Below are 22,992 nucleotides of genomic sequence, written 5' to 3' on the forward strand. Positions count from 1 at the left end.
AACTAAATAAAGATTATATCAAAGTTGATAAGGTTATGTTTGGTACAACTTCTGATTTTGTTGATATTTCCTAGTTCTCTATGACTTGTTTTATTCAAGGCAATTTATTTGTATAGCATGCAGCAGCTGAAATTCAAATAAATAGTTTGATAAATTTATTAAGAATTACAATGAGTCAGATGAGAATCTAATGAGTTATAGGTGCTTCAATATTTTTGCTATGTCCAACAGTATTTGGAAGACTTTTGAATACAATTTTTGGATAGATAGCAGTTTATATAAAACAAAAAGAAGTAGCCAAGTATGGTGGAACAAAGCTGTAATTGGAGCAACTTGGGAGGCTGAGGCAGAGCGATAGCAAATTGGAGACCAGCCTGGGCAACTTAGCAAAGCCTTAAGCAACTTTGAGAGACTCCTCACTCCAAAATAAAAAACAAAAAAGTGTTGGGGATGTAGCTCAGTGATAAAGCGGCTCCCGTTTCAATCCCCAACACCAAAAACCAAAAACAAGTAAATTAAATAATTAAGCCTGGATAGATGGAGCATGTCTGCATTGAGAGAGCAGGAGCGAAGCGGGGAGAGTGGGAGCGAGAGCAAGAGAAAATGATTAAAAACTCAGACTTCAGGGCTGGGGATATAGCTCAGTTGGTAGAGTGCTTGCCTTGCATACATAAGGGCCTGGGTTCAATCCCCAGCACCATTTAAAAAAAAGAAAAAGACTCAGACTTTAGGGCAGGTTTTCCTGGGGTCACATCCTGGCTCTACTACTTGCTAGCTATGTGCCCTTATAAGCAAATGCATGCTTCAGTTTTTGCTTTTTGGATGTAATAATAGTACTAGATCATAGAGTTGCTATGAGGAGTTAATGATTTAATGAGTGGTATATTATGCATGCTCAGAAAAATCTTATTTTTACTTTTATAATTATTATCAGTTAATATAGAAACATTAGACTTGGGACATAGTGATAGATGTTAGTAACACAGACTGAATTAAATCAACCCCATCCCTTTTTTTCTGTGATGGGGCAATAATAGCAGAAATATTTTTTTATCCATAAAGGATAATTAATAGTTTATGTTGATAAATATAAATATGATTAGTCTCCTTTTGTTCTCCATATAAAATAGTTCAGTGAACATCATCCTGAAGAATCTTTTATTCATCTATCCACAAATGATTGTTTACTATGGCATTGTGTTCTGACCTGGAAGGTACAGATTGGAGGAAATAGGATGTTCACTCATTTTTTACTTTAATTTTATTTATTTTGTTACCGAGGATTAAACCCAGGAGTGCTTAACCACTTAGCCACGTCCCTACCCTTTAAAAAATATTTCATTTTATTAAATATTTATTTTATTTAAATATTAACTTGTGGCTTTCAGCTCTCAATCCTGCTGCCTCAGGCTCTCAGCTCTCAATCCTGCTGCCTCAGGCTCTCGTCATTTTTTTTAAAAATCAGGTAAACTTACCTATTCAAACATACACAACTGACATGAAATACATAAATATTTTAAATCACTATTACAGATACTGAGTAAAAACTGGCCATTGTTTTTTTAAAGGAGTATTACTTAAAACCTATTATTATGAGGTAAAAACTGTTAACATCTTGCAAATAGATATTAGTGCTTGGTTGGTAATGTTGTACTTTCTTCCCTCTGTGATGATCCAACTCTTATTTTCTTTGTAAATTTTATATACATATATAAAATTTATATATATATGTATATGTATATAAAGGCAATTTATTTGCATAGCATGCACCATGCTATGTCTTTTTATTTTGAGGTGCTGGGGATCAATCCTTGTACATGTTAGACATTTGATCTACCACTGATTTTTAAAAATTATTTTGAGACATGGTCTCTTTAAGTTGCCCAGGCTGGCCTGGAACTTGATCCTTCTGTCTTAGGCTTCTTAGTAGCTGGGATTACAGGTGTGTGCCACCATGCCTAGCTCAAGCAGTTTAAAGTGTGCAAATCTGTGGCATTAAATACATTCACATTGTTGTTCAGGGTAATGTTGTTTCCTAAACATCAGTGATATAAAACAATACAGAACTGTGAATGAAGTTTTAGAAAAACCTGTAAAACAATGAGTTTGGTCTAGAGAGAAAAAAAATATAGAAAAAAAATGTTCAAGAGACAGGAAGAAAATTGAGCATGGAATAGAAATTGTGTGTGCCCTCAAATCTTCAGGTGTGTTGTCTGACTTTGTGTAGATGAGAAAAACCAAATGAAGGACTCAATGAGACATGATGGGATTCTACTATGGGATGTGGTTGTGGCAATCATAATGGGGAGATAGTGATTGAGTGTAGTATGTCTTTTTTGGCAGGAAAGGTGTCTGATTTGAAGAAAAATGCATTACTCTGAGAAGAAATGAAGTCTGAGTTTAAATGCAGAGCCTGGTTGTAACTTTAGTGTCTTCCCAGGTAAGCAGTGTAGCGTAGTGGGTAGGAACATTGTCATTTTATTTTTGATGAGTTATTTTCTCTCTCTACAGTTAAGTTTCATCTTCTACAAAAACTGAGAGAATAAGATACTGTCCTGGAGCTGGGGTTGTGCCTCAGTGGTAGAGCTCTTGCCTAGTATGTGTGAGGCGCTGGGTTAGATTCTTAGTGCTGCACATTAATAAATGAATAAAATAAAAGTCCACCAGCATCTAAAATATATATATATATATATATATAAAAGAATATTGTCCTGAAAAATTTGCACTGGGAATTAAATAATATTTATATAGCAGTTGGGAGATGGTACAGAACACAGACTTCTTGGGTTAGATTCTGGGTCCCCCCACTTACTCAGTAGAACTTTGGACGAATCACTTCTCTATGCCTTTATATAACAGAAATAATAGTACCTACCTCATAAATTTACAGTGAGGATTAAATGACTTAATATACATAAATCACTTAGAATGTTCTTGGCATATAACAACAATTCAATAAACATTGGCTAATGTTATAATACACAACATACAGTAAATATTCAAGACTCAATTCCTCAAACAACATTCTAGCAAGAGTATAATCTTATAACTTATGTTCATTTTATCAACATTTTTTTTTTTAGTTTTAGGTGGATACAATATCTTTATTTTATTTTTATGTGGTGCTGAGGATCAAACCTAGTGCCTCATGCATGCCAGGTGAATACTCCACCACTACGCCACAACTCCAGCCCTCATTTTATCTTATATATGGATATTTCACAATACTCTATACCACCTCAAATGATGTCTTTATCATCTCAATCTTGTGGTGCTTAAACATAGAAAGAATTGAATAATTACATAATTCTTCTTTTAATTATTTTGAATTGTGTTCAATTTGAAGAAGAAAGCAGAATGGTGAAATACAAAACTTTTAAATTTCGAATTATGCTATTATTACTCAATTATGATTTAAACATTGATTTATGTTTTAATCAATTATGATTTAAACATCTCTCTGTACAGGTAAATAGGAGCAAGAAATTTTAGTGGGCTATTTATTGCACAGTAGGGTGACTATAGATAAAACAATGACGCCATAATAGAATATAATAACAATATAGATAAAATAATAATAATGTACTGTACATTTCAAAAATCTAGAAAAAGGATTTTTAAAATTTTCAGCATAAAGAAGGGGCTGTGGTTGTAGCTCAGTGGTAGAGCGCTTGCCTGGCATGTGCAAAGCACTGGGTTCAAGTCTCAATGCCACATAAAAAAAAAATAAAAAATAAAATGAAAGTTTAAAGAAAGAAAGAAATAGTAAGTGCTTGCCAGGCATGTAATGCCAGCAACTCAGGAAGCTGAGGCAGGAGGAATGCAAGTTTCAGGTCAGCTTCAGCAACTTAAAAAAGGCCCTGTCTCAAAAAATAAAAAAGTAAAAAGGGCTAGGGATATATAGCTCAGTGGCGAAGTGCCCCTGGGTTAAATCCCCAGTACCCCCCCCCCGCCCAAAAAAGTGCATGATATGTTTAATCTCATTTACACTACACTATATATGCATTGAAACATCATATGGCACTCTCCATTAATATGTACAAAACTATTAATGTTTTATGTATCAGCTAAAACATTTAAGTAAAAATTAAAAATGCAAATGTAAAAAACAGAAAGATTTTTAACAAAAACATAAGTATATTATTGCTTCTTGGAATTCTAACAGTAAAGTATTAGCTAAGTAATAGGTTTTCACTGTGACTGTGCTTCTACTGTCTTAAGCATAGTTAGTGACATTTTCAAGGCAGTGTGAGTTTGCTGACAAAGCTTTGGCAGACAAATAAATCAATTGTAATGACTCTTCTTAAGAGACAGCTCAGGCCTCATCAATAGTGGAAATGATCTTGGCAGCAACTGAAAAACTAAAATCATTATTCTCTGTTGATATAGGGCATTCTCCAGCTCAACCACAAAACTAGTATTGCAAGTAAAGCATTTTGCTTTCCTGTTTTCACATAACTTCTCTGCTTAGCATAGAAATTCTTTAAATCTGACACATATCCACATTTCTGAACAGTGATTTATTAGGGTATTTGGGAGAGCTCTGTTTTTTTTCTAAGTAGCACAATTTATATTGTTTAGATGTTATTATGCAAACAAGGTATCTAGCATGAATCTTGCCTTACCAATTTGGGAAAGAAGAGACACTTTTAAGGGTTTTTTTTTTTTTTTTTTTTTTCTGATATGGTCTTGGTTCTAACTGAGCCCTCATCCTGTTTGGTTTGATGGGTTGAGGGCAGGAAATTCAACCTCACACATCACAGGGGTTGTTTACTTTTTTCTAGGGTTTGCACCAGAATCTGGGGGAGGGTCAACTGTACTTTTAAGAACACAGTAAAAGACTTTTATCCTTAGAAGACTCTACCTAACACAGATCATTGTCCAGGTCTTGGGGTTTGTCTGAAGATGGGAGACCCATCTTTATGCATGCTGAGTGAGATGGAACAGGATGGGGAGTACCAGGGACAGAGTGAAAAACACAAGGGAATGAATAAATGATAACTTATTGAGAAACCATATAACAAGTAATTCAAAATGTGGACAATTAGTTATTACATATGTCTTTATCTTTGTCTATAAGCAAATACCTTCTAGAAGATCCATGAAAATAAGCCTTTATGGGTTAGAATGTAGCTTAGTGATAGAGTGCCTGCAAGAGGCCCTGGGTTCAATTCCCAGTATCAAAACCACCAAAAAAAAAAAAAAAAAAAAAAAAAAGTCCTTAAGAGGATAAATCATGAATCCACAATACTATGAATCTATTCTTTAAAAACAACAAAAAAATTTCAAGGTGTTATTTCCATGATTGAGAAATGTAGTATATTTAGTTCATAAATCAAGAGCAGGAACTGACTTTTTAAATACTTTGAGTATATTTTGGGCTACAAACATATTGACATATCAGAGCAAACTATGCAGCTTCTAAATATAGAAGTGCATTGAAAAGCATAAAATGATGGACTGTAGGTATTGGCAGTGCAATATAATACTAAGCAAAAACTGGCATGAACATTGCATTGCCCTTGAAACTTGTTTGGAAGCTTGAAATCTGTGCTGCAAAAGGACAGTAGGTAAATCTGTGCTTCAAAATCCACCTTGGCATCTTATTAGCAATTTAAAATGAGTTTAATCTTTAGGAAAAGCTTACCATCCTAGGGTAGTCCTTCTGCTTCTTTGTCCTTTATAAGCTCGACTAAGTCTTTCAACTGTGTAAAATGACCAAATTTCAGGTAATAAAAGTTAACTCCTTTGGCTTTACACTGGTTTTTATTTTCTGGATTAAGTATTAAGTCATAATGGTGACTTCATTATTTAAAAAAAATTTAAATTATTTTTACTTAAGGATAGCATAAGAATATTAAGAAAGAATTCATTGAAAAGCCATCCATCCTTCTAGCACAGTAATATTTATTATTGCACATTTCTCCCCCCACATATTTACAATTATATTATACATATATTCATATGGCTTTTAAAATCTAAATTCCAGCAAATGTTTTTTACTATTACTGAAAATGCTGACTTTTTATGTTCCTTTGCACTTTTTTTTTTCTTCCTACTGCTGTACTTTGATTTTCTTCTTTCACTTTTGGATCCCCTTCACTTCCTCATACCTCCCTTCCTATAATACCACACCAGGTAATTCATAATGATCTGGTAAGTATAACTCATTACCTTTTCCAGATTCATATATTTATATAACACACACATATACACACACAACCATCTTTCTCTGTATTTTGCTTTGTTCACTTAAGATACCTTGTGGGATTTCCTGTAAGTCAACCTTTAAACATCCAATGTTTTTAAGAACCACATAAGTTCTATGGTATGCAGGAATCATAATTTATTCAATTATTATTTCTATTGATGGAATTAATTTGATTTTTTGTTTTGTTTTAGTGTGGCAGTAAGTAATCTTGGTACATAACATTTTATTTCTTTAGTGTAGATAGCAGGAGTAGGATTGCTGGGTCAAATACACAGATTGTGAATTTTAATAGATATTAGCAGATAGCATATTAAATTTTGGCTTACCCAAATGCTCTACAATTTACACTTCCACCAGCAATATATGACCCATTTCTTGCCCTTTTACCTGCTTAGTGGGACTGTGGAGTTCTCTCTAAAAATTTTTGTCTATGTATTAGGCTCTCAGGTATTTGGAATTGCATTTCTCTGGCTACTAAAGCATCCTTTAATGTTTATCGGCCACTTGAATTTGCTTTTTTTCTGAACTGCCTTGTGATATCCTTCATCTATTTTTCTTTTGGATTATTTCTTCCTACCTCCTAAGAATCCTTTATATTTTGTGGATATTAATCTCTTACCTTTTATCTGTTAAGATTTCCTCAAGTTTGACTTTGCAATATATTTTGCTAACCAATTTTTAAATTTGAATATTCCATTTTATTATAACTTAATCTAAATATATAAAATACTTTAAATAGCTTGGGTTTTTAAAATTAGCTAAGGTTTCCCATATTGCTAGGACTATACTTCCAATCTCTTTAAGATTTTCTTCTAAGATTTTTATTGTTTTACTTTATAACTTGAAGACTTTAAATATATATCTGGAAAGGGTTTTCTGCATGACAGAGGTACAAATTTTTTTTTTTTTTTTTAAGATGGACAGCTAGTTGTGGCAGTATTTTGCCAAGTGACATTCTTTCCTATCAAAATATGTCATGTCATAAATTAACTTGTTATATACTAGAATCAACTTCTGGACTCAGTTCTATTTGAGTAATTAATATATTTATTTTCTTATTTCACTTGAATTTTAAAGATAATTTATTTCTCCAGGCAGTGTAATTTCTCCAGTACACACCTATAATCCTAGAGACTTGGGAGGATGAGGCAGGAGAATTGTAAATTGGAGGCCAGCCCTGGCAATTTAGGGAGACCCTATCTCAACCCAAATTAAAAAAATTTAAAGAGCTGGGGATGTAGTTCAATTGAAAGATCATTAATTTCAATTTCAAAACTTCACCCAGTTGAAATTTAAACTGAAATATTACATTAACATGTTAATTTGGGGAGGCTAATATTTTTTACCTCTTCCCCTTCAAGAATTCAGTATTTCTTCAGATAATGTGTTCAATAAGGTTTTACAATAAGTCTCATTAGCTTTATGACATTTATAATTTTCATCTGTGATTTTATGCCCATAACAACTTCTATGTCCTTATTATGAATATGGGAGAAAGCTATTGATTTTGGGCATATTTATGTTATATCCAACCACCTTCACAAGTTTCTGAATAATTCTAATAGATTTTTTGAGTTTTTCCTTTAGAATTTGAAAATAATTGTTTTCTAGTATCTCTAATATTTAGTTATTAATGTATTCATAGCATTATTAGGGGACATTGATTATTAGCCCCTGTCTCATATTGTGGTTAAATGACACATGTGAAGTACATAGAGAGTAGGTGGAGAATATTAGGGTGTCTAAGAAATAATATTTCAGTTAAAGAGCCTATCAATTCTTCAAACTAGGAATATCTCTTTCATGGAAACATCAAGCCAAGAAGAATTAAACTATTATTTGCTGGCTTTTATTAGTTCTTTCAGCATTCCCCATTTTAATTGGTTTTGGGGAGCCTAGGTGACAGCTTTTTTTTAAAAAAAATCTTCTACTTGTGATTCTCTCACAGATGGAGAAAAGCTGAGAAAAATCAATATATGAGGCTGATTCCAGATGGTTATTATGGCTATTGGCCTTTAGAAGAGAGAATTTAAAAGTCAAACCAGGGTTAAGGCTAGACATTTACTATATTTTGGCTTAAACTCACATACTGCTTTATTTTGTGCGTGTCAAAGAGACCCATCAAAATCTTTAGGTTCCTGGAATTTGCCTTTCTTTTAAAAAGTGAAGTAAAGCAGTTGAGCCAATTGTGTCTAATTCCATTGCTCCTCTGAGTTTTGTACTAAGAAAAAAACACTAACCCAAAAAGCCTTGGGGAAACGGACAGTTTGCACCTGCCTCACTTTTAACAGTGGTAGAGGAGTTGGCACTGCAGAATGTTATAATTTTCCAGGGCTGACATAGTTGGCATTCTATACCCACCCTGTTTGGATGTCATCCTGATATATGTCCTGTTTACTCTCCCTTGAACAAGGGTCTAGAGCAACCACATTGTTAATTCTGCTTTGTCATTAGCCACATCCTGTCAAGGTGAGAATGCTTTGACCATGATAGCATCCTACACTGGTTCAGAGTGAATGGGGGAAAGGGTAATGGATGCCACTTCCTCCCTTGGTGACATTCTCTCTGAAAGTATTGGCAGAATATAATTAGTGATGTGATAGTGGCTAATAATATTCTGTTTCCAAAAAATTATGTTTGCTAAATAGTAACTGCCAAATGATTCAGCTCAAGAATTTCAGGAAGCATTAGTGCCTTAATACAATACTCTAATAAAGTATCCAGTTGAAATCTTATGATCTAAGACATGCTTCACTGAAGTCAAAATTAAAAGGAAAGAATAAAAGAAGTGAGAACTTTTAAAATAATAGCTTCAATAGAGAATGACTAGATCAGCTTTTAGGATCTCTAAGACGACATCTTAAACATGTAAACCACATAGAAGGTTACAACCTTTCTATACCATTACTTAAAACAATTAATGGACAAATGGACTATCTGAGGAAGGTCACCATTTACTTTTGAGAAGTGGTTACAGCCCTAACCTTGGTTGTGTATAAATACCCTCAAACTCCTAACTTGTTCAAATATTCAATGTGTTCCATCCCAACCAGATTGGTTTTTATCATTTAATTCTGTCCATTTCCCTCAAAAGAATACTGAAACAGTAAATAAACCAATCAATTCAGTGCAGAGCAAAATCTTACAAACACCATTGTTTGGTCTCAGAAGCACACGTTTTCTTCTAATATGGATCAGATATGTCTGATTAAAGATGGAGGGAAGGTAAAGTGGAGGGTCATGTCTGAAAATAAAAAGCAAAATGAAGCTTACAATTTATATTACTCCTTAAATCAAAATCAGTGGAAGGGGGGAGTTTGGCTATCATTGAAAATATGAAACATGGAGAGAATGTATACTAATACAAGTAGAAAGTAATTCCAAGGGGATGACAATGGTTAACAGCTCCATAGCTACTATACTGGTTCTGAAATTGTGGAACTAGCTCAGACTGGACCTCTTATAACTCCTTGAAATCTCACTTGATCCTAAATTTCCCTTAGAAAAATCTCTGTAGTTTACCCCTATGGCTTTACCACATCCTCAGGGGCTCTCTAGGAGACTCCAAGTTCTGCTGATTCAGCTCAGAATATTTTAGGTTACCCTGAAGTAGACTTAAGCTAAATTTTGTTAAATTAGTAAACACCATGTGAGTTGGCTGATAATGTCTCTCAAAGATTATGTCCACATCCCAGTCCCCTCTTGTAAAATGTTTCCATCATTTGAAAAGAGGGTCTTTGGAAGTATGCTAAGGGTCTTGAGGTGAGATTATCCTGAATAATCAAGAAAGGCTCTAAACTGCCTTGTAAGAGAAAGGAAGAGGGGTATTAGACACATTAAAGAGATATGAGGATTGAGCAGAGACAGGAGCAAGTTGGTGTAATGCCAAGGAATGGTTCTTTCCTAGAATTCTAGGGGGAAGGCAACCATGACAACTTTCTGATTTTGAAATTTTGGCCTCCAGAACTGGGTACATTTCTGATGCTTTAAACCATCAAATTTGTTAGATCAGCTATAAGAAACTAACAAATACTGTTTAGGACACAAATACTTTTTCCCCCAGAAGATAATATGAAATTGAGAATCCAGTTAATAAGGATTTATCTTCCTAACATTTTGTGTAAAGTACCGAAATATCAGTTATGAAAAATGAGAAAAAATGTCTATATTATCAAGAAAGTAGGTGGAGACATACTGCAATGACATATATTTGAGATTACTTAAGGCTTTGGTGCAACTGAATTTGAATGGATTGCCAGCACTAGCTGTAAAACTGATTTAGTTGCGGCATGAATATACAAAAACTTGGTACTAGAGAATGGCATTTTCTTTCTTTTTTTTTTTGGTGGTGGTGCTGAGTATTGAACCCAGGGCCTTGTGTATGTGAGGCAAGCACTCTACCAACTGAGCTGTATCTCCAGTACCCTGGAATGGCATTTCTAAAATTGTCCTATTATCTCTTTAGAAGCCAATCCGCCACTAATAAGGTACATTGAGAGGTATAAATTACGACATGTCTAGAGAATGAAATGGCTGCTGGACTATAGTACATAACCGAGTAGAAAGGAACAATAGTATCTTGCTGCTTGCTAAAGATGCAGAATTCTCAGTTACTACAGAGCTATTTGCTTTCTTCTCTGCCCTTGTCTTTGTAATTGAATACCTTTAAAATGTAACATTTCTTCCCATTCAAGGCTTGCTTATGCCAGGTTTTCTTTTTTTTAAATGCTTAATTCTTATGAAAATAATTTTATTCACAGTTTCAGTTGCTTCCTGTTATATCAATAACTTCAAGGGACAACTGTTCAAATTTGGCTACCAATACAAATCAAAATATATTTTACTTAATCTAAACTTCATCCTACCCCAAACTTTTCTTGATGCACTCAAAACTACAATTCCTTGAGAGCCTCTTTAATTATCTTCGTTGATGGTAAACTCTTGTTTCTGCTATTATTAGACATCTCATTCCCCCGCCTCCCCCCCCCACCCCCGCCCCAGCCCTGTATCTACGCCATCAACCAGTTCCCTAGTTATTCCTCTGCAGTTTCTTGGATTTCCACTCTCACCACAGCTTACGGACCAAATAGCTTCCAAACTGGGTCAACTCTTGCTCCACCATCAACCCTCCCTGGGCTATTATTCATAGAGCAGTCAAATCTGTTGCTTTAGTTATATTACTCCCATTTGGTACAGAAAAGGGTCCCTGTTAACTATCTACTCTGTACCATACCCTTCTGATTGCACTGCATTTTCTGCAGTCCTGTAGTTCATTATTGGTTGATTTCCTCAGGGAATATACTGAATTAACATTGACCTCTTAATAGACAACTGTATCTAATAGTTGGGAATATAAATAAAACAGTTTTTGTATTTTAAAATAAAATGTACAACTTTTTAATACTAGTCACTTTAGTATGAGTAATAGAGCATGAACTGTATGGTTAGAAGTTACTTAAGATTTGATAATTTATTACTGGTTTGTCCTACCAATGACTCACTGAACAACATACCAGCAGAGACTAAGTTTATAAGTAATGTCACTTACTCCTTCCTACTTCTCTCTGCCCCTAGCCTTGTACACTGCACATTACAAAGTTTAGCAGTATTAGTTTCCTTTTCTGAAACTAATTGCTCACAGGGATTCCAAACTATAACACTATAAATAGAAAAATAAAAACCCTATAAGATCTGTGATAGTTTTTAGAAAAAGCTCCTCATTTTGAACCAAAGGCTGAATTTGGATAATTCACATCTACGTCATTCTTGGAAGAAAATCAGATAAAGCTAGGTTCATAATGAAGCTAGATTCACAATAAAATCAAGTGGTAGTTGCCAGGCATGGTGGTGCATGCCTATAATTGATAGACAATAAACATTTGCTAATGATAACAGAAATAATGATGGTACCCTCATTGGATTTTTAGTGTTCCAGCCCTACTTTTGGGGGCTTAATCCAACCCCCCCCACCAGGGTATAAAAACAGTCTCTCATAAGTAGGAGCTTCTGCAAAAACATGTTGTTTTTTTCTTCAGGCCTTTCCATACATGAAACTCTGTGAGTTAAATATGTAAGTTAAGACTTTGTCTCTTTGAAATGAAAGCCTTTACTGTCCCAGTCAAATAACATGTATTTAGGGGATTAGTGTACAAGAAGGTACTACTAATTAATTACTCCAGTGGCTGGTAAATACTATGAAAAAACTGAAAAGCCCTTTTACAAATTCCACAGAATTGACTTATAGCACAAAGATCTCTAAAAACAAAGTCATACTCAAGTGCATATCATTAAAAGATTTTTATAACCATTCTTTCTTTGGGGGGGGGCTGTAGATGGACACAATAACTTTATATTGTTTATTTATTTTTATGTATATTATAACTTCATTCTATATTTAAAAAATCCGGCTGGGCACCATGGCACACACCTGTAATCCTAGCAGCTCAGGAGGCTGAGGATCACAAGTTCAAAGCCAGCCTCAGCAAAAGCAAGGCACAAAGCAACTCAGTGAAACCCTGCCTCTAAATAAAATACTAAATAGGGCTGGGGATGTGGCTCAATGATTAGGTGCCCCTGAGTTCAATCCCCAGTACCAACAGCGGGGGGGAGGAGGGATCCACAGTTTAGCATGCAAAGTATTTTCAATCCTTCTTCACCCAAAAGCATTTATTCATAACTAATATTGCTTGATTTACAAAATTCTTTCTCAAAGAAAAGCTCAAAAGGTGGTTACGTGAATCTTCAAATACTAGGAAAAAACCCTGCCATCATTCACTAATTTTTAAAAAATATTTTTAGTTGTAGATGGACATAATACCTTTGTTTATTTAGTTGTTTTTTTTTTTTAACGTGGTGCTGGGGATTGAACCCAGTGCCTCACATGTGCTAGGCAAGTGCTCTGCCATTGAGCACAACCCCAGTCCTTTCACACATTTTTTCTGGAATTAATTAGTCTAGTTTACTCATGTTAAATTATGAAATCACAATGTGTAAAATAACACCTATTACATTTAAAAAGAAGGTAAACCCATATTTATTTACTAGCACTGTTAAAACATTACACAAAACACATTCAAGTGGCAAGTAATTATAATGCAAGCCCTTGCATGGCAATCCAAATTTATTGAACTACTGATGCTAAGTTATACAAAATTGCACCACTTTAATTAAGGCTTTTAGTTTACATTTGGCCACCTCAAAGTAGTTGTAACATTAGGTTGGTCAATTTAAATACTGTGGCTCCCTGTTGGATAGACACACAATCTTTACACCCAAACGTTAATGCATACAAAGCAACAAGGCATTGTTAAATAAAACAGCAATAGTTACTGCAAATTAGGCCTTGTGACCAATTATACATGATTAAAATTACTTCCCACATTCACATCCACAGTACTCGTCCACCATTTAACATCTCAACCAAAACGTTACACATGTGAAACAATCACTAACAGGCAAAAATACTAAACCTGTATATTTGGTATTGCAAATACACTTATGCATGAGCAAGCAAGGGATTCACAGTGAGAATCTACAGCTGCAGAAGCCTGAAAATGATTTACAAAAATTGTTAAATCATTAAAAAATTGTTGAAAATATACACTTCTTGTTGTAGACCCCCACTGTACACACAACTACAAACATTGTTCCCTATGTAAACAAAAAAGGGAAACACATAATAAGGAGATTTGAAAAGTCTGGACATTTCCTTCCCAACAGATATTAAAGGCAACGTCTTTAATCTAAGACATCATACTGAAAGGACTATATTTTAAAGACAAGATCACTGTCTCCACAGGTTTTTGAAAAATTAAAAAAAACTATATAGCTGTGTTAATCAAAGCGCTTATTTTATACAATACAATGATAATGACCTTGGATTTAAAAAAAATTACAATAAGCTACAAGTATCAAAGAAGCAAAGTTTATCTGGAGTAGTCTATATAGGAGCTCTTTGGACTTTCTTTTATTATGCTAAAATAGTGGTGCTTTCAGGATTTACATTATTGTACTCTCCAATACAAAGTATGGGGTGTGTTAAAGTATACAGTACACCATTTTCATACATGTACAACATTGGTGGATGAAGAATGTCTCTTAGCAGTAATACTGGATGTAGCCTCTGGTTTTACCAGCTGCATACTCTAGGACTATTATATAAGTAAAAATCTCTCTTGTGATACTGAAAAGTGATTAGAATGTGCAAACTGATATAGTAGCTTTCATCCGCCTCTTAAAGGGTACCACCACAGGAAAGTCCATATAAGATGTTGGTAGGTTTAACAAAGTTGGAATGCTGGCACTGTTGAATTGGGCAACAGTTCTTCAGACCTTTTAAAAGAAAGGAAAAAAAAATTAATTGAACCCAGTGTATTAAAGATCCAAAGGAAACAGTAAAACAACATTTAAAAAAAAGAATTTTTTTTGTTGTTGTAGATAGACACAATACCTTTATTTTATTTATTTTTATATGGTGCGAGGATTATCTCACACACGTGTTTGGCATATCACTGAACCACAACCCCAGCCCCAACTTTTTTGTTAAACTTTCTGTTTAGTAACTTTATTTTATGTATTTATTTATTTTTAAAATATCTTTATTTTTTATTTAATTTTTTTTTTTTAATGTGGTGCTGAGGATCAAACTCAGGGCCTCACGCATGCGAGGCAAGCACTCTACCACTGAGCCACAACCCCAGCCCTTATTTATTTAGTTTTTTATGTGATGCTGAGGATTGAACCCAGTGCCTCTTATGTGCCAAACGACACCCCCAACCAAATGACACCCCCAACCCCCAACATTTTTGTAATATTAGAAATACACTACAGACTCTTGTTTCAGTCATTACATGAATGACAACGTACTATAACTCAGAGTAAAGACATTTTCACCTCTGCATTCCAAAAAGATGAAGTCTATTTTGCTACTCTCTTGAAAACCAGGGTTTCTAGTATGAGAAAAGTTAAGACTTTGCTTCCTTACTCTTAAAAAGTAGCTAAAATCTAGGTTCAGAGAGGCAATATTTAATACCTGTGGCTATTTCTTATGTTAAGTGGCCCCATGCTATTTCAGTACTTTGATTCGTACCTTTTTAGAATTTATCTCATGATGTTTTTTACCACTTTATAGTTGAGTTACATTACTTCCAAATTTTGTATTCATAGATTTTGGCAAATTTTAGATATCAAAAAAGTGGTACTGTACTGAAAATCACATTAATTTTTCCTTAGAGTAAACTAAAGTTTTAAAGTAATATTTGTAATGTAAAAGAAGTAAAATCTGAACTGTGGAATATTTATTTACTTCCGGTGACCTTCTACATATATGCCTAAGCTTTTAAAATAAATTTTTTTTTAAACTCCATTTTTCTGGGGATCAGACTTGTTTCCAAGCACATGTAAATACACATGTGGCTGCTGAAACTATTTTCACAAATACCTAGAACCTTAGGTCTTTATTCTAGTTTGAAAGAGGTTTGCAATGTAATTTTCTAAAACTTAGCAGACTGAAAGTAGCAAATTGGAAAGGACAGATGGGAGTATATAAGCTCAGGCACATATGTGATGCAAGTAAGAATGAACATTCAGTCAGGTATGAGAGATTATCATTATAAGAGGATCTATTACTAAACAGAGGACCCTAACTGCACAATAGGGACATATACTGTAAAAAGATAATGACTCTATGGGCCCATTTAACACTGGGGGAAACAGTCACAAAAGTTAAAAGTTCTCAGTGAAATAATGCCTTAGTAATAACTGAACAGGAAACCAGTTTCATTGGTAAAAAGTAGCAGCTAATGGTTTGAATGTTCATTATGTACCAGGAACTGATCTAACTGTTTACAAGTATCAATCCTATTTAATATGACTGTTTTCAAAAATATACATAAAAACATGTGTGCTCAGGTTTTTTTTTTTTTTTTTTTGCTCATATCTCTGGGTTATGTTAGTGCTTTTCTGTCTGGGAACCCTCCAGCCCAATACAGCTAACTTCCACTTGTCCTTCAGATCTCAGCTTAATGTCTCCTACTTTTGACTGACATTCCTGAATTCTCACACATTTGGTGCCCCAATTATATGCTCCCACAGTACCCATCATCACAGCACTCAGAAGTCAGACTGCCTATTCAAATTCTGGCTCTGCTATTCACTAACAGGGGTTTTCACAAGTGACAGTTCCCACCTCCATAATGTGGGAATAATAACAATTAATCACCATCATCATCTTCATTCCAGAGGATTGTTGTGAGAATTCAATTAATATACAGATAGGGATCCTTAAAAAGAGTGCTGGGCACATGGTAAATGTGTCAGGGTTTTTTAGTACTACATTGGATTTACTCTCATTGCATTTATGACATTTTGCAACTGTTTGTCTCTCTCTTCCATCACACTTAATTAAGAGGCAAGGAGATAAGGCAGGTCTCCTTTACCATTATATTGCCTGCACCAACCAGTGTCCTATCACTTATATAAATGGAATTTTTTTTTATTTGGTAGGGCTGGGTTCTAATCCCAGGGCCTCATAGGTGCCAGCGAGTGCTCTGTCACTAAGGTACAACCCATTCCCTGAATAAACTTATTTAGACTATCTGGTCATTTACATAGAATACCTTATTTCTGATAAGTAAATGAAATAATTATTTTCATTAACAAGATATCAAACTAATTCATGAATGTAACCATCTACGTTTTAGAGCTAACAAAAACCAAAACTCCACTTGCTTTCCTGACAGTGTCCTTAATGAAGCTGAGGGATTAACAATTAGAGGAAAGATAAATCAACATACCTGGCTCAGAGCTACGATGCATTCAATATATTAAAGCAGCTGACACGATGACTTTTTGCGGGCCTTCCCAGGCACTGGAGTTTTTCTGTTAATTTGCCGCACTAGGTCATAAAAGATCTGCAAACATATTACAAAAACCCCAAAACTGAAAAAGTGAAATGAAAAAAATGGACACTTCCAAGGATATAAATGTACCACCAGGAAACAAGAAAGTAAAACCGAGCATTCTTATAAGAGCCAAGTTCACTTGGAGGGTGTTAAAATTGTTCTCCTTAAATTAAGTTCATGTAATCCAAGAATGCCTTTTTGAAGTTTTCTCTTTTACATAACATCCTTCATGATGAGTTAACCTGTCTTTCCCAGTTCTATATTCTATCTAACCTTCCTTTCTTGGGATAAAATTTAAGTGCACAAGCATTTAATAACTGAAATAGTACTGTTACTTATTTATATACATATATTTAACAAGAATTTTTCTGCCTATAAGATCAACATATCACTCTGAATACATATTAAGTTTGAGTTGTATTAAACACACACACACCCACACACTTTTCCATTAATTTTAAATAATCAAAATAAAAAACTACTTTTAGTATCTGACCATACCTCATTAACATTTATTTTTGATTTTGCAGAAGATTCTAAGAATGCACAGTTGTTCCACTGTCTTGCTAGATTTTGACCTTGTTCCTTTCCTACAACTCTTTCATCTTCCAAGTCACACTTATTACCAACCAGAATCATGGGAACCTAAAAAGACATTTGTGAGAATAAAAATAAATAAGTATGTATATTAACAAATTCAAATAAAAAGAATTCTAAGAGTTAACCTTAAAGATTACTTTTCCTATGGTGTCAGATACAATATGTAATAAAATTTACACTTAAAATATGAAAGCCTTAACAACATTAATTTGTAAGACTGAATGAACTAGTATTGGCTTTCAGGTCAACTGCGCTGTCAATTATTTCCACTGCCTTCTCTTCTCATGGAGATGTTAAAGGATAATTCCAAAGGGAACTAAAATGGACATAACCTAGGCAATGTAGATACAAGTAAGAACCTTTAACAAAAAAATTTTAGAAAACAATGAATGTCATACTTACAAAAGAGGGTTAAAATGTATAACACAATGGATTCACAAATAATTATGGTAATCAAAAAAATACAACCTTTATAAAAGGAAATACAAAGGAGTTACTGTGAAAGTAAATAAAGGATGAATTTGGCCCTCAAAGTAGAATTTTTAGTTTCTCATGTAATCTGACATTAAATAGTCAGAAGGTTTAATCAACTTAATTTACTAAAAATCAAGGCCATTATTAATGGCACAGTGTGTTTGCGTTATGTGATATTTGTAATTTTAAAAGAACACTATAGGCAAAAATAATGCTTATTCTACCAAACCACTACCAATCATTTTCAAATCAGTTTTCTAAAGTATTTTGTGGAAAATAAATCCAAACAAAACCTCAAGAATTCTGGCTTTTTATGAGGTATTTAATAAATATTTGTTTAATGCAAGTGATAGGAAAATAAAAATGTAGACTTTCCCCAAACTTCCTTGTTTTAGATGTTCAGAAAATGGCAGCATTTACCATCAGTGTGTCTCAACTCTTATAATATTAGCTCTAATTAAAGTACAGTACAACATTTCTTATCGTGTAGCATCAACATCACCTGGACATTTGTTGGAAATGCACAATTCAGGGTTCTATTATAGGTCTTCTGAGTCAAATTCTGAGGTGGTTGGGCCAGCAATTTGTTTTAACCAGTCCTACAGATAATTCTGATGCATGACTTATTTTAGGAATCACTATTACAGATAGTGAAGAATTAAAATAATTTCCTTTAAGTTTCTTATTAACTGCATTACAGTACGTTCTGAAGGGCTGCCTTCCTTTTAAAATTATTATGCTCCTTCTCTGTCACTGCTGCTTGGTATGTTTACATTTATTTACATCAAATCCTTATTTCAAAGGCTCTTAAATCTACCAGAAATGTGACCAGAAGATTATTTGCTCTATTAGTAACATTTACATCCCATATTCCTCCCCACAAAATGCATTGTTTAAAAACAGAAGGGTTTAGCTGGGTGTGGTGGTGTAGGCCTGTAATCCCAGCAGCTCAGGAGGCTGAGGCAGGAAGACTGTAAGTTCAAAACCAGTTTCAGCAAATTAGCCAGGCCCTAAGCAATTCAGTGAGACCCCGTCTCTAAATAAAACACAAAAAAGGGCTGGGGACATGACTCAGTGGTTAAGTGCCCCTGAGTTCAATCCCCAGTTCCAAAAAAAAAAAAAAAAAAAAAGCATAACATTTAATTTTCACAAGATAATGAGAAAATAGGGAATATAATGATATTTGAAAACATGTAAAGATACATTTGTGCCTTTTTTAAAGAAAAAGGTTCTGAACCCTTAACCCAATACACAAACTTCAAATTTGATTTAAATTTAAACTTTAAAATTGAATACACTATAGTAAGGGATATGAAATAAGTTATTACTAGGAAGTCAGCTTACATCATCAGTGTCTTTAACTCGAAGAATCTGTTCTCTCAGATCTTGTAAATCATTAAAGGTGGACTGTGCAGTGATGGAATAAACTAAAGCAAAGCCTTGTCCATTTTTCATGTACAAATCCCTCATTGCTGTAAATTGTTCCTATAGTACAAAGAAATGAACATTAAAAACCAGAATGTTTTGACAGTTAAAATCTATGATTATAACTCAATGAAGATTTTGTAGTTGTAATACTTCTTAAAATTAGTCCATAGCAAGTTATTATTTGAAAAGTTGGAAGCCTATTTAAAAATATTTACTGTGTGCAATAAATATTCAAATGGCACAGGAATATCCAACTCCAAAAGCTACTTAAAGGTAGCTTTTTAAATATATCATGAAGTGTAGCGCTTCCTAATTGTATCCCACAATTATAGCCAGCTCACAACACTCTTGTTAGGTGGGTCTATCAGAATGCTTACCTACATTTTGCCACGTCCTCACACTTCTCCTTCACTAGACTATGAGCATTTGAGGGTAAGAACAGTGTCTGGCATATCTCAGGTACTCAAACATTAGCTGAATGCATACAATACACCCAGAATAAATCTTCCCTTTATCTTTGGATACTTGCATGTCCCTTGTCTCTTGCTATGTGATGCTCTGGACTACCTCCAGACTGTCCAAAAGAAGGCATCATAATAATGTGATCCCTAGAACTTGTGCCTCCAGAATTGTGAGCCAAAATAAATCTCATTTCTTTATAAAGTAAGCCTGCCCCGGATATTTCACAATTGTAATGGAAGAACTAATATACTGGCCTATAAATAATTTGATGGAGGAAAGATATCAATGAAATCAGTACAGTGCCACTGAGGAACAATGCATGCCCAAGTATTTTACACATTATTTGAAATATGGTAATATATTATCTTAAAAGTATTAATGAGGGCTGGGGATATAACTCAGTTGGCAGAGTGCTTGCCTCACATGTACAAGGCCCTAGGTTCAATCCCCAGCACCACACACATGCAAAAAGAAAAAAGTATTATATAGACTATGAAAATTGTCATTCTAATAATTTTTCTAAATTCTTCAACAACTGATGCACTGCAATTAAAAATATTTTAAAAAGTAGAATCCAAACTATGAAAATAATAGCTTTAAATACTGATGCAAGTAATAATTAAGTAAACTAATATTTGCATATAGAGTAATAGCATTTACAAATCAATATTGTACAAACTGCATAAACTTTGGTAATTTGTTTACATACATACCGTTCCTGCAGTATCCAAGATTTCAAGCATACATTGTTGTGCATCTACTTCAACTTGCTAGAAAAAATTAAAATACCTTTATTTTTTTATATATATAAAAGACTACCTTAAATAAATAAAACACAAAAGCTAAAATTAGAAACAGGGAAATTATGGCAGTTTTACTAGGTAATTATTGAGCAATAACAAGCCTCGGTCTCAAAATCATTCAACTCAGCACTTAATTCTGGATAAGAAATGATATCAAAATAGTTCAAGTAAATGAAAGAATAAAACAACCAATAACTTCAATACTACCAACAGTGATTTTGTCTATCTACTCTCCCATTATTCTTTAGAGGTCCCTTTTCTTTAGATAACTACACTGCCTCACCATTCTTGAACAAGTGTTCTAATAGCAAGGAAGCAGTGCCATAACTAAAAATAAATTCCATATCTCCAGTACCTCTTTTCACCTAATATTTCCTAGGGGGGAAAAGTTATTTAGAATCAAGTCAAAGACAAAGTAATTTCACAGTTGGGGAGCAGGAAGGAGTTTCCAGTGTTTTTGTAGACTGTGGACATAGGTAGAAAAGGAAACACCATATTTGTGAAGCAGCAGGGGCCAAACTGGCTGCTATATAAAGGTAGGGAGACAATTACTAAATTAAAAATGTCTGCACATTGTTTTATTGTCATATGCTGTGTTATCGGACATAGGAATTCACCTACCTATTGTGAGCAGGAGTACTTTCTCAAGGAGTATTAAGTAGGAAGGCTAGGGAGACTTCTGTATTCCTATCTCTAGTTTAAAAGAAGAATAACTCATCTTTCTAGGAGTAGTGGTAGGGAACATGGGGCTGCAACTTGAAATGGGTTCTAAAGTCTGTGTCAAATTAACAATTCAGAGGTCAGGTTAAACTTAAAAGCTTTGTGAATATGTATGCATGTTTATGATTCTCTAAACTGTTAACATGCAATGCCAGGAAATATAGTTTTTCCCATTAATTTTTAAATTAACTGTCTCTTCATTCTACTGTGTATACAAACATTCAATAATTATAAAAACACTGGGCTGGGGTTGTGGCTCAATGGCAGAGCACTCGCCTGCCATGTGTGAGGCCCTGGGTTCGATCCTCATCACATTAAAAAAAGAATAAATACAGGTATTGTGTCCAACTACAACTAAAAAATAATTATTAAAAAAAGTAATTATTATATTTCTACTAAAAATCAGAAGGACTTACCTTTCTATAAGAATCTTCTATCGTAGGATCATATTTTTCAACAAAAATTCCTTGAACAAATTGTACAGTCTGAAAAAAATTAACATACCATTATACACCTAAAGAACAAATCCAAATTTGCAAATTATATTCTACATTTGATCCTCTGTATCTGTGGGTTCCACATTCTCAGATTCAACCAATCAAGGATCAAAGATATCTGGGGAATGGGGTTGGGGTGAAGAGAACCAGATTGCATCTATGCTGAGCACACTCAGACTTTCTTAGAATCAGGTACAAAGACAAAGTAATTTCACAGTTGGGGAGCAGGAAAGAGTTTTTGTAGACTGTGGACACAGGTAGAAAAGGAAACACCATATTTGAGAAGCAGCAGGGGCCAAACTTGCTGCTATATAAAGGTAGGGAGACAATTACTAAATTAAAAATGTCTGCACATTGTTTTACTGTCATATGCTGTGTTATCGGACACAGGAATTCACCTACCTATTGTGAGCAGATTTCCTAAACAATCCAGTATGAAAGCTATTTACATAGCATTGGGTATTATAGTTTTATGTATAAACTTACATACAATCAATATACTTCTCCATTACTTTAGATACAATTGAAAAAGTAGTTCATACCATATTATGTACACTTAATTGGATTCAAACATGAAATTCTTTGCTAGGTGGCCACCTGAAGTGGCCAAGTAAGATGGTTTATCTCACCAGGGAGAAAGAAAATGACTTTTTATAAGCTTTGACATTTCTAACATAATATATATAGTATAAGCTTACTCACAAGGGAAAATCCCCAAATCCCCATTCCTATCTGGTCCTCAAATGCAGACACATATTTATATGCTCTCATTCTCTGTACTTAGCCCAAACTATGTTCTGTCATACCTCAAATATAATCCAGCCAGATATAACTAAAAATTCACTAAACTATAAGAAAAATATTGCATCATAAGTTATTATCACTTTAACAAATAC

The 22,992-nt window shown here is 34.0% G+C and overlaps 1 protein-coding gene across 3 annotated transcripts in view; it reads right to left on the reverse strand.

The window, feature by feature from the left end:
* Positions 1–12,508: 12,508 nt before the first annotated feature.
* The window catches only part of Rap1b (RAP1B, member of RAS oncogene family), a 44,657-nt gene continuing 34,173 nt past the window's right edge, over positions 12,509–22,992 (reverse strand). For 2 of the 3 annotated variants that reach the window (XM_077798453.1, XM_026386666.2), the window contains 6 exons: positions 22,016–22,084; positions 20,790–20,846; positions 19,531–19,671; positions 17,614–17,757; positions 17,005–17,121; positions 12,509–14,542 (listed from right to left, as the gene is read on the reverse strand). In XM_077798453.1, the coding sequence (XP_077654579.1) occupies positions 17,035–17,121; positions 17,614–17,757; positions 19,531–19,671; positions 20,790–20,846; positions 22,016–22,084 (498 nt within the window). In that variant the 3' untranslated portion in view covers positions 12,509–14,542; positions 17,005–17,034. The remainder of the gene's footprint in view (positions 14,543–17,004; positions 17,122–17,613; positions 17,758–19,530; positions 19,672–20,789; positions 20,847–22,015; positions 22,085–22,992) is intronic. The other variant, XM_026386665.2, reaches the window with a different exon arrangement.

This window comes from Urocitellus parryii, chromosome 5, assembly GCF_045843805.1.
Source record: "Urocitellus parryii isolate mUroPar1 chromosome 5, mUroPar1.hap1, whole genome shotgun sequence".
Classification (NCBI taxonomy): domain Eukaryota; kingdom Metazoa; phylum Chordata; class Mammalia; order Rodentia; family Sciuridae; genus Urocitellus; species Urocitellus parryii.